At 35.3% G+C, this 18,798-nt stretch overlaps 1 protein-coding gene across 3 annotated transcripts in view; it reads left to right on the forward strand.

Annotated features, from left to right (window-relative positions):
• UNC13C (unc-13 homolog C) overlaps window positions 1–18,798 on the forward strand; it is a 167,589-nt gene that overhangs the window by 57,537 nt on the left and 91,254 nt on the right. For 2 of the 3 annotated variants that reach the window (XM_074549374.1, XM_074549375.1), the window contains 3 exons: window positions 5,267–5,331; window positions 8,834–8,906; window positions 15,969–16,040. In XM_074549374.1, coding sequence (XP_074405475.1) covers window positions 5,267–5,331; window positions 8,834–8,906; window positions 15,969–16,040 — 210 coding nt within the window. Of the gene's footprint in view, window positions 1–4,717; window positions 4,741–5,266; window positions 5,332–8,833; window positions 8,907–15,968; window positions 16,041–18,798 lie in introns of all 3 variants that reach the window. The other variant, XM_074549373.1, reaches the window with a different exon arrangement.

Genomic DNA, 18,798 nt, shown 5'->3' on the forward strand with positions numbered 1-18,798 from the left:
TTTTACTTCCTACCATCACTCTAACAAGCCAGAGATTGTCAAGAGAGCCCTGCCTTAAGAGAATGGTGGGTTTTTGAGCTCACCGCATTCTGTAATAAAACAGTTCTCACAACAGTCTATAACTGTTTTAGAGATAAGTTCTAGAATTTGGTAGAAGTGTCTACTAGCTGTTGAAAAACAATGGAAAACAAAGCCATTAGAAGTCTAATAGGACTCAATTTCTAAACACCAGCGATGTTTTTAAAGCATGTCCTTTTGTCTCAGATTTGCAGACCACTTTATTATTAGAGACACAAATGCAGTTTTCATCGTCACCAAACTGACCTCCTGTTTTGACTCTCCGTGTATCCGCTAGTAATTTTTCTACATCACTGCTAGTAAAGTGCTGGCAGCAATTCTTGTATTTCTCCTGTCAACCAAGCTTTATTCAAGTTTGACCTTCTCTTTGTCAGACAAGCATCACTCATCTCTTATGATGTGCTAGCTTTAATATTATCTTTCAAGCGTTATACGCAATCTCCATAGAATAAGCTTCAGCAATACAACATCCTCTGGGCTTACACAGTGTAATGTTCTGTTCTCTAGTGGCAACAATAGCTTCTGGGTGCAGCATTTATTATTTTAGCATGACTTAATTTGTGTCATTGTTTTGGCCAATCTACTTCTTTAATGTCCTGCTTCTATTCAAACCTGGTTTTCATCTTTTATTTCCCTTTCTTGGCAATAGATGCTAATTAAAATTGTCCATCTCAGACTTAAAACTACTTCTGACTGTGGGTACTTTACACATGTTATTTTCATGGAACAGCTGTATTGTTATCTAATTTCAGCAAGTATTTTGTCTGAAGGCTTTGCTTCCAGGAACAACGTAATTATCAGTCAGTTTGATGTTCTTGCAGCCATTTTTCGGAATTAAATATTGAAATTGTACTTTTAGAGAATAATGAACTTTAATTCTTTTTCCTGTTTGGTGTTGTGCAATAATGCACACTTACAAGAGTGGAAAATCGATGTTTTGATTAATTTTGATCCTAGGATTTCCTAACAGTTTAGATTTTTAGAACCTTGTTACAGTTCTTGTGCTATGACGCGGAGTGGATAACTGAATATTTGCAGTCATTAAAGAAAAGAGAGTGTATTGGGACATTGTTCTGCTGCTCAGAAAAGTGCAGAAGTGAAATAATGGCACAAGACTTCTGAAGGAGGGTTATGACAGGGGAGCAGAATCACCTGAACCTCTTTGATGGAAATACCTCTGCTGACTGATAGAGCCAGTTGTATTTCTGATGGTGTCACAAGCTATGAAAGCAAAGGTCTGTCCTGACTTCCATATCTTCATTACTAATATACCTTTCATGCTCGGAAACTCTGGCTTTTCAACATCCTTTATAGATTTGTTTTTTCCTCAGAAAATTGGGTATAGAAACTGGTTGACTTGCATGATTAATTTCTATTTTGTTTAAGAAGTTACAGGTGACAACATTGCTAATAGAATGAATAAACTGGACCATGACTGAAAAGTGAAAACAGTTGATAAAAATGTAAAGTTAAACTTTTCTCAGATTTGTTAATTTTAATTCCAAGATTGAATAGCAATTATGCAGTATTAATAAACACTTATTGGAAATTTTACTTAGCCTACATTTAAACTGGTAGGTGGATAGAAAATAACCAGGGGGCTTATTTGAGGGTACTGAAAAATGACAAGCCCCTCTCACTTCATTCCCCAGCCATACCCATGTGCAAACTATTTTCAACAGAAGCCAAGATTTAGTGGCTATGCTGAGAATTATACAGCTTTTTAATAATTGGAACTTATTAAAGGAAACTTAAAGACTAATTTTATCTAATTTCCTGCTTAGTTATCTAATTAAATGTAATTGACTGCCTTAAAAAATAAAAAGGGCTTGTGCGCACTTTCCTTTTGCCTTCAATATTTGACATTAGTAAAAAAAATTTTCAGTAGTATGTAGATAGATGACCACCCTGCACTTCATCATTCTGCTGCACAGGTTTGTCAATATCAGTGTGGACTGCACTGAGTTGAAACAGCAACAATTAAGGAGCAAAAGGATTTTTCCTGTAATCCTAGTAAAAAATACCTCTCTCTTATCTACATTGGCCTTTGGTATAAAGGCACAATCTGAAGGCTATTACTGGTATTTCATAATGTAATGAATTTTCAATTAAAATGTAAGGAGAAACAACTAATTAAAGTAAGAAGGGTTAGCTATAAGAACTGGTGTTTCCACTGCTCCTAGGTGCACTCATTACTTTTTTAGGTTAGTATTTTGACTGTGTGGATGACAGAAGTGAGTTACATGAAGATAAGCTCTTTTAAGTAAATCATTGTCATTCAGCAGTATAATCTGAGATGTCTAGCCTTGAATCCCTGATTTGAAAATACATTCAGTGGTCTCTTACATAATCACAGTTCATTTCTTATCTACATCAAGGAATGTTGCTGTCTGTTCTGGTAGCCTAACGACTACTAAAGTGAATTGCTTGGTGACTGTACACTTCCCGATTTGGTGTGTACACCAAAATTCCCGAGAAAAATTCCCAAAAAATTTTTCTCATACATGCAGAAAACACTTCCACAGTTCAGATTATTTCACTCATGGTGAGTTCAGAAGAAGCAGTAAACAATGAAGTTTTCAAACTAATTTTGTCTCTGAAGATGCATTCATTTGTTACAAAGAAGAGATGTTCTTAAGATCTCTTTTTTGGGAAATTTGCGTCACTTGTCCACTTTATGCAATTTCTATTGAGAAAAGAGACCATTAGATGGGTGCATTTTTCTTTGTATGTAGTCACTACCAAGAAAAGCAAGTTAAACCAAAAACATACTTTTCCTCCTTCCTAATTTTGATTGTCACTCTCCTCACTAAATTTAGGTAAAATTAGGTTCCAGTAAAGGAAATGTAGTGAAATTAGATTAAGTTGGCTGAAACCAAGAGAGGTAAAGAAAATTTTATATATCTATCTATTTCTCATACTCTGAAAAAAAATCCATTTTATGTAGAAGACAAGTCTTAACAATTTTTAATATAAATTTTTTTAAAAGTGAATTAAACATATAATTCGTGTGATTCTTGAGGCATCTGATATGAAAGTATCTGCCAACTATTTAAGAATTGCATTCCACATAAATAATACTGAGATTTGTTCTGTGCCTTTGTATGTCAGTATTACCAATTTTGCTATGACGAGATAGTCTAAAAGAAGGTGCAGGTTGCATGAAAATACTGTGGTGAGTCTTCTTAAATTACAAGTAGTGCCTTGCTTAAAACTTCGCCCAGTCCCCAGATTTTTCTTTGCCTTTTGGATCTTCCTTTTTTATAAGTTGGAGAGTGGATGCCTCTGTCTCTCCTACCCTAAGTGCTAAGTGCTGTCATGACTTTCCTCTCATTGATGTCCAGATGCTGCTCCAGCCCTCTGGGATTAACTCCTCTCTGTGTCTCAGAAAAGCACACCCCACCCTGTTGCCATGGCCAGCCCAGCTTACAGTCACCTATTTCCTCCTGGTTTTGCTTTCACCCTGCTTATGAAGTGCTATAATAATTTTGGAGTGGGGAGGTTAGATCTTATGGTTGTCCAAATATTCTTTATATGCTTGAAAGAGTAGCCAGTACTATCTGATATTGTGAAACAAATCCATTTCACAAATAATTATTTTAAAAAATAGAATATTTAAAGAGTAAGCTCATTTTCATAGATCCAGTCAGTCAAATGCTTTGATCATGTAAGCTGCCTCTAAAATTAGTGGCAGAATAGAGCATTTTGGTTCCCTGATTGTCACTACTGTTCACTATGCAATCTACAGTTGCCAGTATATTTATGTGTTTGAATGTCATTTTTCCTGTATATAAACTGGTTTAAAAATTAAATGTGGCACGTGTTTAAGGTGTAAATTGTTATTCTGTGATGTACGTAACCTGAGATATCTCTGAGCATCTCGAGAATATCCACACGATTTAAAGGGTCCTTGAGCACTCCCTTTGGGGAGGTGGGAAGATCAGTAAGGTGACAATTAAAATAATGCTGTTTCATGTATGCACTGTGCTCTAAAGTACAAATGTGACAAGACAATAAAAGGAGGGTAGTTTTTTCTGTCAGCAAATATTTTCTGTCTGATTGTAAATTTTCACAGTGTGCTCTTACATTAAGCAATTTAGAATGAGATATATATATATTTTATATATATATATATATGAAATAACTTATACTTTCACAATTGTAGTTCTGTTAGTATTTGGGGAGTAATTTCTGTCATTTTATCTAGCTGTGATAGAATAGTTACAGTCCAGTAGTTGGGCTGGGGAGTGTGGTCTTTATATCCTTAGAAACACTTGCCTTTTCCTTGAAAATAGAGCTTTATTTGTTTGAACACTGAAAATATATTAAATATATATTAATTATTATTTAAAATACATTTATTAAAAATCCCATGGAGATGGGGTATAGTAGGTGAAATGTGTACTGTCCACACTGTCTTTCATAAGTGGCAGGTCTTCTTATCTACCAAGAACATCTTTTTGTTTGTTTAAAATGTAGTGACAGTGATCTCACCCCAATTATATGGCTAAGCACCAGTGTTATTTGGATTCTGGTCTACATTAACAGATTAAAACACTGACAGATTTTATAGCATGAGATTTTTTTCATAGACTGGTTTTTCTAACCTATATTCCCCTTCTTCCCAATTCTCTTTCAGATAGCGGTTCTGTGGATGAAAAGGTTTAAAATCACCTATTTGCTATAGGGATCATGTATTTTGTTGATGTTTGTTTGTGACTTATTTGACCTGTTTTGTTCTGTCATTTTAGTTGTGAAATCTGCATGGTTTTTCCCAGCTTTCCACTCTTTTGTTCTCCTTTGATTGTATTGCAAATGTGTTGCATTTATATACAGGGTAACCCTCACTGTTGTGCTTACCATAACTGCCAACACAGGGGTCTGCTGCTGTCAAACATGATTCTGATTTTTGCCTCTAATTATCACCTACCCTGCATTCTCTATAGGATTTAAAGGGCAAGGGTATTTGGGAAGCAATACCTTACCTTCCCATGGGTTCTTCCACCGTGTGTCACTAAATGCTGAGTGCTATCAAAATGTTTCCCAAAGGAACAGTTAGTCTAGCTTTGGCCTGGAGCTGACCCTGCTAAACATTTTCATATGTCCTACATGTCTGATGCAGTTAAATTGTGTCCAAAACCTACTAAAAGCAACCAAGTAAATGTACTTTTTTTGATCTCTGTTAAAGGCTCGGTTGGTAAGTGCAAGTTCCTTGGATGCTTCCAAGCTTTATGCAGTCCAAGCATTTGCTGGGTAAGTAAAAGTATAATTGATAATTTTTTCATTTGTATCTGCAAATTATTCTTACAGCATTATAGTATTTTTCCTAAGATTTCTGTTTTAAGAAATTGTATTTTAAAAGGAAGGTAGTTTTATTATGTCGTCCCCTTTTAATTTTTTTTAATTCATTATTTTCTGAGAAATTTATACAGCACTTCCAATGGTGAGGTCAGTTAGGTAACAGATTTTACCTCTTTGCAAATAAAATAAGTATCCTTTAAAGCTGTAGCTCAATTTTGTCTTTGTTCTGGTAAATGTATAGTGCTGCAATTCTAGCAATATAATATCTTTCTAGTACATGAAATTAAAAAGTCAAGGGAAAAGATCTTGCAGTGGCTGAGAGTGTATGTGGAAGAGACCTGTACATTTTGGTTTTTTGTCTCCAAATGAAGTTATTGTGCATCCAGTTCAAGGGATTCTTTCCTATTCTGAATACTTTCTTATTATTTAATCTGGAAAGGTAAAGAAATAAAAGCCTTTGGTAAAATTTATCAGTTTTATTAGTTACCTAATTAAAAGGGGTATTATCCTCTTGCTGGGGCATTCTGTAAGTACTTTTTTTACTGTAATTACAATTTATTACAAAGTGATGAGATTAAATTAATCATTCGTCTTCAGCTTTTATGTCTGAAATGCTATCCAGTTGACACTGTGAAGTTTTTCCTGTTTAGATTCCTATTTTGAGCAGAGGTGGGTGTCACTAAAAGGTAGTTATGGGATTAATTTGCTTAATATTATGCACTACATCAGATGGCTGGCAGTAGCTCAATATTAGCTCATGTTTTTAGATGAAACCTTACTTCTTTTGCTGACAAAGTTTAGACCTGTCCTTGCCTTGCTTTACTGTTCACAGTATCTTTATTCAAGCCTCTGTTTTACTAGGCCTCCTTAAAAACAGTTATGCAATTTTCATTTAACTTCTCATTCAGGCAAAGAATGCTATCATTCCAAAGACATTTGTGGCTCTGTTTTAATCACACTTCCCACTCTACTCCTTCGTGCAAAAACTAATGCTAATTTCTAGGATCCCTCAGTCTTTTTACTGCCAGCACAACTGAGTGCAGTTAGCTCTGACTCCTTCTCCCTCTTAGTCTCTCCAAAAGGTGTTTCTATTTGAAGTGAGGGAGGAGATTTCTTCCCTCGCAATCATTGTTACCACGCTTTATCTATGCAAAAATACCCCAGCTGACTCTCTTCTGTCTCACTCTTCCCGCTCTGCCATAGCACAATGCTGGGGCCCCACCTCATGCACCAGCACCCCCAAGTCCATGGCAGGGACTGAGCTCTCCATTCTCTGCAATGATCTTCACGTGGTTGCATGAAATGAGAGAACAGCCCATGACAAGAAAATAAAGGCAAAGACCAAAGACAGCATTTCTGGGGCTTCTCATGCAACTTCTCTGTTAAAAGGCAGAAATACCACCTTAACTGTTTTTTCCATACCAGTATCACGTAATAACATCTTCATTTTATTTTTCTTCACTTTCTTAAAGATGAGGCACTTTAGAGCTCATTATTTCCATATTTTTATAAAGTGAAAGTAGGTCAGCTGGAGTTCTCATCATGTATATGGATCCTGGGTAGTACTGTTTTACTTTTTCCAGAGACTTGCTCTTGTATTCATTTACTGCTTCCTAATGAGCAGTCAGAGACTGATAATTTTACCACATGGCCTAATCCATTCTGAAATTCACTAACGATACACAGATGGTGCTGCATGCAGATGATTACTCCTTTCCTTCAGTGGCATTGTCTCTATGGTAATCAAATTTATTTTTCTTGAATTCTCTGACAAATTCAAATAGATTACTGTTAGGCAGAATATTTCCAGAAGCACCAAAAAACAGTTAATATGACAGGGTTTTTTTCCATGCCTTTAATGATAACTTTTATCAAATTATTATGATTACACTTCATCATCTTCTATGTCAAGTTATTGTTGAGTTATAATTGGAAGTAGGGAGGAGAGTAGACAATTCAATGTATAACCTACATTAACATGAAAATTTTTCCCTTGCTATGTTATTTCTTAATGATGACTAAAAGGAGTTTAGTAAGAACCTCTCTTTTAGTCATATTTTTATGTTATAGAGCAGAATAATAGATGGAAATCCTGTTACAGATATTGCCTCCATGTGAGCACAAGAGTGCCTTGTACACGATAAGTTTTATTTACTGCTGATGGAACTGCTCCTGAGTAGCAAAAAGCCCTGAGTTTGTTTCTTGGTCTCTGTACATTTACTTTTCACAACCTCAGAAATGTTATTTTATTTTTATCACACTTTTGCTGGGTTTGTAAGTATGTCTGGAAGCTGCAATTTGGGTCTATTTTGATCTTTATGTTATTGAAAAATATTCTAGTATCTCAACCCGGCACGGAAAAATATCTGTGGGAAAATATAAAGGAATTGCATAAACAGACTCTGAATTCTTTTCCCTTTCTTAGAGAATGATGTGAGTGCATCAGAAGGAACTGAAAAATTCTTCACTGATTTTAGTTATATCTCTTTTCGCATAATAATTGGAACAGGTGTAAATAAACTTAGGTCTTTCAGATGATAAACTCTTTGTAGTGAACACAGTTTTTATATACACAGAGATGGAAATATAAGAACTGAAAAGGTATCTGAGGCAGTGACAAAAAGGACCTTGCAGAGAAATATGTTAGGTCTTGAAAAATCTGATATCCTAGCTTCTCTGAGAATTTCCAAGTATCTGTAAATTAGAACTGACAAGGTATGTGGAGATCTTCCAAAACCCTCTGTGGAAAAAGTTCAGGAAGATACCTGTGTTAATTGTTTGGAAGAGTCAGAGAGAATGAAGCCAATTTGTTATCCAGATCAATATGTATTCTTTTAAATTCTGTTGGTGTGTCAGCCTTTTATTCTTTGAAGTGACTCCAGGTTGTTCTTTGTTGTTGTTTCCAACTTCTGTGTGAGATCTAACTGGGGTTTAATTGTGTGCTCAATTAAAATGCTCAGACCAGACAAGAGTAAAGTAATGATGGTCACCATGGAATTATTTTAAAATGTGACAAGTTCTGTTTTCCACAGTTGCATGGAGTTATTTGAGATATGATTATGTATTTAGCTAGATATTTTAAACTTTGTGTCAAATTTAATACAACAATATTCATTGACATCAATGATGTTCAATATGTAATGTTGGGCTCCATCTCAGCTGCCAGATTTACAAGAACTTATCATGGAAATCTTCTCTTGTAATTTATAAATCAATGGTAAAAAGTTTTAGAAGGTATTAAGCAAACATTTAGCTACTCTGTTTTGGGTGAATGCCAGAAGAAAAAGCACCAAGAGCACTTGCACTGGTGTTTCAATTGGATCACATGTGCCTTTGGCTCAGAACTGCTAATTTTGATTTTTAACTGTAAATAGAAATACTATAGGCAGTTCTTAAGGATGTAGTCTTATAAGCTCCATGTTTTTATTTTCTTCTTTGCCTTTTTATTTTTCAGTCGTGGACTGTATGGAATTGACAGCATGCCAGACCTACGAAGGAAGAAATCTTTTCCCATTGTTCGAGATGTGGTGAGTAACTTCTGAAACTGTTGATTCATTTGCCAGTTGTGCAGGTCTTTCTTGTAATTACTCTTGTGCATCAGAACGACAGTTTGCAACAATTTTTTTATGGAAAAAAGGAGTCTTGAGAGAATAGATTGAGGGCAGTAAAAGTCAATGAGGCAGTTGTTATAATGTACTAGATAAGTCTCAATATCTCATTGGATATTTAGGTATTACTGGTGTAATCAAATAATGCGCATTTCATGCAATAAAAAGCCACTCATTTTCACAAAGAGATGTTGTTTGGGATATTGTTTCATTTGATATATTTTGATACTGAAAGAGAGAGAAAGTTTCTTTTAAAAAGCAGCCCTTTTCACTATTAATATTTTAAACATTTATACATACTTAAGGTACAAGGTGAGGTAATCAGCATTTCTAACAGTCATTGTAAACAAGAATAATTTAAGAAAAGAAATTTCAGTGGAAAAGAATGGGAGTTCCTTTGAGATTTACTCTGACTTCCAGTCTAAACAAGATTAAGAAGAGTCTCTCTGCCTCAAAGAATTTCAAGTGCTATTCACATTTTTCTTTTTCGGTAGTATAGAATTCATAATTCAATAAAATACATATTTAGTCTCCGATGATGGTGAGCTCCCAAACCAACCTCTCACTACAAAGAAGTGATTGGGTGTTAGGTTAAGTAAATGACTGCTATTATTGTCATTAAAAGATCAGCCTTTGTCTATTATTGCTCAATGTTTTCTCAGTTTCTGTGTTCAGTTACTCTGTGATGATCTGCCACACTATCTGAGCAGTCAAAAAGAAAAAGCACAGCAACCATTTTAGAGTAGAATTCCTTCTGAAATTGGTGAAAAATTACACTACACAGCATAGTAGAGCCTGCATTCATTTAAACCATCTTTTTGACAGCAGCTTCTTTACTATTAGTTGTATTAAATGAGTATACTCTACTGTCCTGCTATGATTCTTTATGCATGTTAAATGGCACTCTGCTTTGTTCTTAATTGTTGGAAGTGCTTACAGAAAGGTATAGCTCAGAATACATTAAGACATCAAAATAAATGTAAATGATCCTTTCTTATGCTTACTTATGACTGTTTCAGAAAACCAGAAATAATATTGTTAGAAAGGAGTGCTAGACTCTTTTGATGCTTTCTAAAATAAATATAATTTATTTTCTTTTTTGTGCAATGAATCTGACAAATTAATACTCTCTATAATTTCTTTCCTATCTTGTCTGGATTTTTAAGGCTATGGTAAGTACTTCTTTCTATATTTATAAGTGCTCTGAAATGATCCTACTAACTGTTACAGATTCCATTTATGTTGTGTTTTATTATGACCTTCTATTGGAAAGTTAAAATTATTTTACAACCAAGAATTCAATCATAAGGAAAGTGATGCTTTATGTGAATGTGTTCTCCTCTGCAGCATGTATACCAAAATTGATGGAAGAAGTTTATGTTAAAAAGTTGTCAGTATATTCCATCTTTCCTGATGATACAAGCACAAAGTTTAGGTCTCAAGCATGAAGCTTCCCCAGTGGTATTGGAAAGTCTTAGGAACCTAGAGAAAGAGAAGTTCAAAGTGTTCTCTACTTTTAAATTCTCTTGTATTAATCAGTTTTAGTTTTTCTTATTTTCCTAGTCCCTCTGCACTTCCAGTTTCACTTCATTATTTTCATGCTTTCAGCATTGTATCTCAGTACAATGTTTACCAAAATTCTGTATGTTTTCTTAAGATAATATCTCTAACTCCCATTTGTTTTCATGAGTTCACATTTTAAAAAATCCAATTTTCAACGCACAAGCATAGAATATGTTGAGGTGAAAAAGACCCACAAGGATTATGAGGCCCAACTCCTGGCCCTGCACAGGATCATCAGGCTGACACTGTGACCACTGCCCTGGGAACCCAACCACCCTCTGGAGGAAGAACTTTTCCCTGATACCCAACCTAAGCCACCCCTCTGACACAGCTTCAGGCCATTCCCTTGTGTCCTGTCACTGTCACCAGGGTTCAGAGATCAGTGCCTGCCCCTCCTCTTCCCCTCACTGTACCTGCAGTGGGATCTCCCTTCAGTCTCCTCCAGGATGAACAAACCCAGTGCCCTCAGCTGCTCCTCACAGGGCTTCATCTCCAGATCCCTCACCACCTTCACTGCCCTCCTTTGGATGCTCTCCGCTTCCTAAACCACTGAAAAGTTTTTGTATGCAATTGCATTGTCAGTCTTTGCTTATTTTAGATTCAGTCATTAGAGAGGATAAGGCAGTGAAAATCCACCTGCAGGAGCAGTTCTGTTTGCTGCAGTCGTGGGTCTTTATTAACTTCTGGTAGAGCATATCTGGTACAGGAGAGAAAGAGAGTGCAAGGAGAAGTGATGGTTCAAGTGCAGTAACAATACAGGGAGCATGAACAGATCTGTTTACTGTGGAACTAGGAAAAAGATCCAGGGCACTTGGTGATGGAATTGCTGTAACTTCTGCTTTTAAAAAAAGATATTGTCTTTTAGATCCTTTAGAGCTTGAGTTGAGGTGAGAATCTGGGAGAGAAATAATAATTATAGTGGAGGTTAGAAGTTTATATCTCAGTGGCCAAATAGGTGTGGTGATCTGCCCAGCCACAGCCAAAGGTAGATCTATTTTACTGCCTTTGCTTCTGTTAATGAAGATTCTGGAAAATTCCTGTATTCAATTTAAATGTGATTTTATACTGTATAATCACTGTAATCAGGCCAGTTTCTTCTTTTGATCAATCTAGACTGTATTGCTCCCTAGCTTTATTATTTGATTATAAGAACATAAAAATAATTTGTGAATCTTTGCTGCTGTTGTAAAGCATTCTGTCAAAGTGAACACACCAGATGAAGCAACTGCTTGTTTCAGCTAAAATGATAATGCACTGAATTTTTTTTCTGTAAATGTCTCCTCAATAAAAACATTTATAGAGGCTGGAATTCAAATATCTTAATTTAAGATTCATATAAAGAAGATATTAATTTAAATTGCATGTGCCATATTCTCTAGTTTTGTATGTTGTCAGCTAAATACCTGGACTATTATGCATTAATTCTGCTATGAGTAGTCCATTAATTCTGCTATCAGTAGTCTTAACTCCCTTAATCATTGATAGGCAAGTTCAGTTACATTCCTAATAAAAATATTAATACATAAAATAGATAAATCATAACATAGTAAGTATTTGTATATTTGTGAGGGCTTTTTTAAGTCTACTAAATGGAAATCATAACAATATAATTATCTTTGAGGCTGGACAGATCATGCTTTTTTGTCTGTGCTACAGATATGAAGAAAAAGCAGATGATGACAGTTATGTCCAGTAATGATTGTGTAGTGGACCTGAATTGTCTTTTTTTCTAAATCTTCTTTCTGGGCTCAATGCTGCAGTTCTGTTAAAGATTTCTGTTGAATATGCTCCTCTGTGCTGTTTCAGCTGTGCAAGACACAGTTTGCCTATTTCATTGTGATAGAAGACTTCTTCTCTTCTTTTTCCCCTCAACACAATTGATCATTTAACATGTAATTGTAGCTTGAATCCAATTTGCTTTTACTTACAGTTACCATTTTTCAATGTTTTTGCTACAACGACTTCTAATTATATTAATTTATTTATTTAAGCTTCTAAGGCAAATTTGGAGATAATAAATTAGACAGTGTAGATACAAGTTATTAGGTAGTCTAGAAGGCCTTGGGCATAAAGGAGACTAATTTATTTTAAATCCTGTATTAGAGAGTTTAAAAAAAATTAAAATTAAATAGACAATGGTCTGCTTTATAATCTCTTATTGTTTGGGGGTTTTGCTATGATTTTGGTTGTGACAATTTTTTTCATATATTCATAATTCAACAACACTTAAAGTCCTTATGCTCTGCAGGTCAAATTTTTACCTAAGGAAAGACATGAGGTAATATCTGGACATCAGTTTGAGAGGGTACACAAGTATAAACTGCTGACAAGTTCTGTGTCCTGTTAAGGGAGAGGTGTGAAACACTGCAGGATCCTGTTGCTCTCCATATTCTTTTGATGTTCTGATGTTTTGGACTTGCTGGAAGCTCCAGCTGATGAGTTGCACTTCCCTTTCTTTCTTGCTGCTGCTTGAAAATAAAGAGGCAATAGGGGAAGAAGTTTTCTTGTTATGTTCATAACCTGTCACTTTGTTTCCCATAGATAAATCTGGCAGCTTTTTCCCCTTTCATTTTCCAAATTGCTCACTCCTCCTTGTTCTATTCCATACTTAAGAAGTGACACTGCTATGTGTTCCGTGCTTCATGCTGTTGAATTATCACCAACTTCATTGTTTTAAAATAGAAGCATTGTATGGGCTTTCTCTTGTAGATGTAGTTTGGTCTGACAGTGATACATAAATGGAAATAATCCTTATGGGTTTTTTTTCACTAAAATTCCTGTAAATTTAATCCATATGACTTTTAAATTTACTGCTTTGTCACAAATCCCTCTAGATATCACTCTCTTCCAACATGACAAACACTTTATTGAGAACAGCCTAATTATCTGTCTCCTATTAGGTTTTGTTATTTTATATAGGGCACTGTGCTATAATTTTCGACACATTTCTGATTAAGAAGAAAATAGTAAAGCTCCATGATGCCAAGGGCACCCCTTGGGAGAACTGGGCTTGAAGGACACATGACAGGGTCAAAATTGCTTCCCCATTTATTTTCTCTCAGGAAATAGTATCTGTTTATTGACTTACAGGGATAGCATGAAACTGCAGTTCTGCTGGCTCATGTTCTTTGGTATTGCTGGAGGACAGAACACAGCAGCAGTCATTGCCCTATATTTGAGGTTAATGTTCTTATGCCCTTTGTGCTCCTGTCCTGACAAGTTGTTCGCATTGCTCTATTGCTTGGAATGGCCAGGATTGTGCTACTGAGACCTAGAAGGGTCAAATCCCTTCCTAAGTGTAGGGGACATGGAAACTATAAACTAGCATAGTGCAGGCAAGTAAATCTACATGGCTACTTGTCAAGACTTTGAGAAAAACCTGTGCTTCAAGAGGGATCAAAAAGTTGATGCTCTCACAGTACATTGTTTTGAAACCCAGAACTCTACTGATAATGAAAATTGTTTCTTTTCCTCCTAATGATCCAAAAGCATTTTCACTTGCCGCTTTTAACTTTGATATGTGGGTCTTGAAGCGTTGTGTTTTATACAAAAAATGTGCAAAAACAAAGCATGAACACTAATCTTTCCTTGGGCTGTCAATCTCACTGGCACATACCCATGGCATTTCCCACATTCATAGAATTAAAGGACGGTCACAGAGAAGTAAACAGAATTATTTACTTAATAATAACAGAATGTAGAATCTGATAGCAAATTAATGGCATAGAGTTGGTAAATTTCTGAGTTTAAAAGAGAAAAAAAAAGGGAAGGTTCTTTGTAACAGGAAATTAATCGAAAACTACTAAGCCAAGGATGATTTCTTACCCTCTAATTGGTTTCACAAGATTAATAATTCTGTGTCAGTCTGCAAGTTTAATTATCATCAAGAGAAATGTATTGAAAATTGAATTAGGGAAAGTGAACATTTAAAATTAAAATTGAACAATCTTATAAATAAATAAATAGAAATCCATTTTAAATATACCAGTGTTTAAAATTATATAATTGGAAAAAATTGGAGTTGTCTCTTCATCCAGAGACTAATGATGCAGTTCCTTTGCTGATGTAAGCCTAAATTGCTTCTGGCCCAGTATGCATTTCACAAAAATAAGAATGTCACATACAAAGTATCATTGGAACTTTTGCTGTGATAGTTCTGTAATTATGCACTACAGAGACCCACTTCACAGTTAGATGAAAATCTGTATCCTCACAACAAAGGCAACAACAGACTTGTGGTTAGTGGGTGGTATAATTGATCCACACACTGCTAGACTGTGAGGGCAGCAAAGCATGACAAAGCAGATAGTGGATGACAGAAGAACAGAGATAAGGCACAAGTGTACAAACACACTTGGAATGATTTAGAATAAGAGAAAGGAGGAATGATAACAAAACTCCAGGTGCAGTCCAGTAATATAACAGTGTTATGGTTGATATTGTGCACAGTGAAATAAATCTTATCTGTCAGGTCAAAAGGATTATTGATAGCAGAAGTGATGTTCAGATTTGAAATATTATTTGTAAAACACACAGAACTCATTCCCCCAGGGTCCTTTCTGATCATTACACTCACTAGTTAATTCTCAAGGACCCATTTAAATTTCTGGAGTGTTGCGATAAAGAATATAAAATTTCTTTGTTTATTGTATATTAAAATTACTTATTTTTCAGTCCCTTTGTATGTACCATGCTAGCTCAAAGGAGTTCATCTCTACAACCAAGTAAATTGTCTTCAGAAGCAGAAGTTTTCCATATACCAGTAACATCATGTGGCCAAATGAGGACAGATTGACACAGAGTTCTGGTCTCTTTTCCTGTCTCAAATAACCAAAGTATTTCTCTGTATAGCTATCCATAGCACTGAATTAATATTTTCTTTAAGGAAAATAACACTTTAAGATTTCTTGAGGTCTTTTTATTTAAGTAGCATTTTATATACATACACACCATTTAAAAATGCTCAGTGAGTTACAAAAAATTATCCAGACTGACAACTTGAACCATAAGACTGCTGTAAAATGATCTCCCATGTTGCTGCAGGCACAGTCAGCTTCCAAATTAGGGCAGGATGCCTATCCTTGTACCACATTAATTTGGTTGGCAAAGCAGAAAAACAGTGACAGCCTGTGGTTTAAAAAAACTGAGTCACAAACCTCTGAATTACAGGTTTTATATTAGAAATGGCAATTCAGCTGGGCACTGCTGAAAGAAACAGTAATGATGATGGGAAATGTACTTCCATTATGTACTGAAACCCTAAAGATTGTGAGCTGCAAACATTAAACAAAAGGTTTTGTATCTTCTACAGTTTTGTTTACATCCAGTAGTATAATCAAGTAGTATTTGCCTTCCATTAGATTCAACAGCTGCTGTTACTTGTATAATTGGTGACTCTTTTGCATTTGCCTTAAACAGACCCTTGCAGCTCGCAAATCTGGTATTTCCATGGCCATGCTCATCCGGACCTCCATAAACACTGAAGAAATGGTAAGTGTTTTCAGTGACAGGTTTAAGATATTTAGGTAGCAGAGAAATTTTTGTTCAAAGATCTCTAAAAATTATTTCAGCATTACACACTCCAAACTGGATGAAATGGAATGTATTCCATTTATTGTATAGGAACTTTCAGGGAACTTGAGCAGAATTTGCTGCCTGATCCACAGTAGCAAGACCAGGTTTGCTTCTGCTGACTCACATCCATGATGGTCAGAGGGGACTAACCAAGAAAATCTTTGATTTACAAAACAGCTATCTGGGGAAGCCTTTTGTTTTAAATTGTCCTACTGTACCATGTTTACCTGCAGTCTTTCATCATCTTTCTATCTTCATCACACTGTGAATGCAATTAGAATGACAGGGCTCTGCAAGATGAGTTTTTATGATCATTTTTCCCAGTCCTTGGGATAATACTTGATTAAAAAAAAAAAAAACCCTCATGTTAATAATATATGTGATTCTAGAAGAAATATTTAATTCATACAAGAAGTAACCACAAGAGTCTTTCGAAAAAACATGCTGTCATATCTAGTAAAATGCATGAGCTGTGGTTTTCCATTACTGATTTCACTTAGATTTGACAAAAGACATTTTTTTGAACAAAAACACAACAGGTGCCATGTTCTTCAGGAATACTTAAAGTGTGACACAAGATTTATTATGAACTAAGCAAAAGCAATAATTTGAAGGAATACAGGCCCATTTTGTGTTCCTCAAATTGCTAGTGCATACGTAGCTTTCTAAAATACATCCTATTCTGAAGAAAAATGAAGAGTTGGATTTTTCTTACATTATTGACAAGGTGCATAGCAGAAGAATGGGAGAACAGAAAATACTGACAGGTGTTCTGGGAACTGGAACAAGTAGTACAAATATTGATATCCATCATTCTTACCTGTTTTATTGTGAACTTTCTGTGCTTATATGGTAATAATGAAGTTATGATTTGGTGGTGCTCAGGGATAGATTGCTGAGGTGGAAAACAGATGGTGTTTGAAATGTTCTTCCAGTAGGGGCAGTAGTTATTTTATTTTGCTATCTCAAAATAGCAGCAAAGGTTGATAAAATGGAGAACTATGGGATCTTAACTACTGAATTATGATTCAGGAGAAATGGAAAAGGAAAATTCATTTGAATGTATTTTTATACCTCTGTATTCTTTGTCCTCCATTTGAACCATGCCATTTGAAAAACTGTGTACCAGAAATAGTTGTTTCTTAAGCAATCTTGAAATAAAAATTTAAGTCTGAAGGCAGACAGCAAATGTAATTTAGACATATGAAAGTTCATTTGATGAGAAAATGTAAAAAGTTCATTCAGAGTAGAGGTGAACAAAAGAAGCCAGTCCTATGCCACCCTCACTACACATACCAAGGGCCAGGGAGTGCTCTTTCCCAGACAAATCTAAGGGTACAGCCAGTAAAACCTCTTGCAAGATATTTAAAACAAGGGAAAGGCATTTCTTTTCAACTTCTCTAAGTAACCAGCCAAACTTAATAACCTAGGGCATCATTACACTGGGTAGAGCAAGATTTGAAAACAAAAAGGACATTTTCAGGTGTAAAAGAATTCTCCAGATACTCTCCACAAAATGAAGATGTGAAATGCATATCAAGAAATGGAGTCGCCAATGAAATTCAAGGAAAAAAACTTCCCCTTTGGCTAAGTTATTCCTCTGATTAGGGCTTTTCTAGTTTTTACCTTCCCCCAATTTTTTTTCTGGAGGGAATATTAATGATTCTGGTGGGTGTGGGTTATTTGGCTGATTAAATTCAGTATGAAAATTCTTTGAACTAATGCCTTTATTAAAACTCAAGTGCCACCTACTCAAAAAATTACACCCTGAGGTTAAGGCTTTGAGCTTTGCCACCTGTCACTGCTATCCTTTTGGTACAACACACTCATGACACGCTGAGTTTGTGTGTTCTCAAGCACAGAGCCAAAGACATTTTAAACAGTGTAATACTTAGACATATGCTTTCAGTGGAGCACCCATTTAATTGCTTTGTTGAACAAAGACAGAGCTGCACACTTTTGAAAATTATACATCAATGACATCATCAAGTAATTCAGGTAGAATATGACAGAAGTAAATTTCCCTTTAGAGGATCAGCAGATAACTAAATAATTCTCCTATATATTAGTAGTGCTAAATGTTGCCAAACCAGTTGTTAGTTATATAGTATATTGGAAGTTATTAGTGCCATGTTGTTATGCTCTATAATTCACATAACAAAAACATTTAAACAGAGAAGAGTAATAGGAATGAAAGCCTCTAGACAGTAAGAGAAATAAAATTCTTCTTTGCAATTTGCTTTATTAACAACAGGGGAAAGAACATGTTCAGCAGCAAAACCAATCTACAAATTGTGTCTTTCAGCTGAAAACTTCATTTACCCTCAAAGGTTTATTTTAAGGCCTGTTGAGGGTATATTTCATTACTTACTGACATTTCAGAAAAATGTAAAAGTTACTGGAAAAATTCTGAAAGTATTTATAATGTGAAAAATACTGAAGCTGAACAGGGTGAAAGGGCAGTATTTGTACTGAGGCTACATGAGCTCAGGAGTGGGAGAGTGTAATCAGTGGTTTCTGAGAAACACTATTCACTCAGCAAGCTGTATAAATTCACTTTAGGTTGTTTTAAAATTTCCTTTCTGGTCTCTGTAACATGGAAGGCAAAAGTGGAGTAATATACAAAAAATTAGTTCTCCAGAGTTAGGTGGTCATTACTATCACAGTTCTTAGG

This window comes from Zonotrichia albicollis, chromosome 11 (assembly GCF_047830755.1).
Source record: "Zonotrichia albicollis isolate bZonAlb1 chromosome 11, bZonAlb1.hap1, whole genome shotgun sequence".
Classification (NCBI taxonomy): domain Eukaryota; kingdom Metazoa; phylum Chordata; class Aves; order Passeriformes; family Passerellidae; genus Zonotrichia; species Zonotrichia albicollis.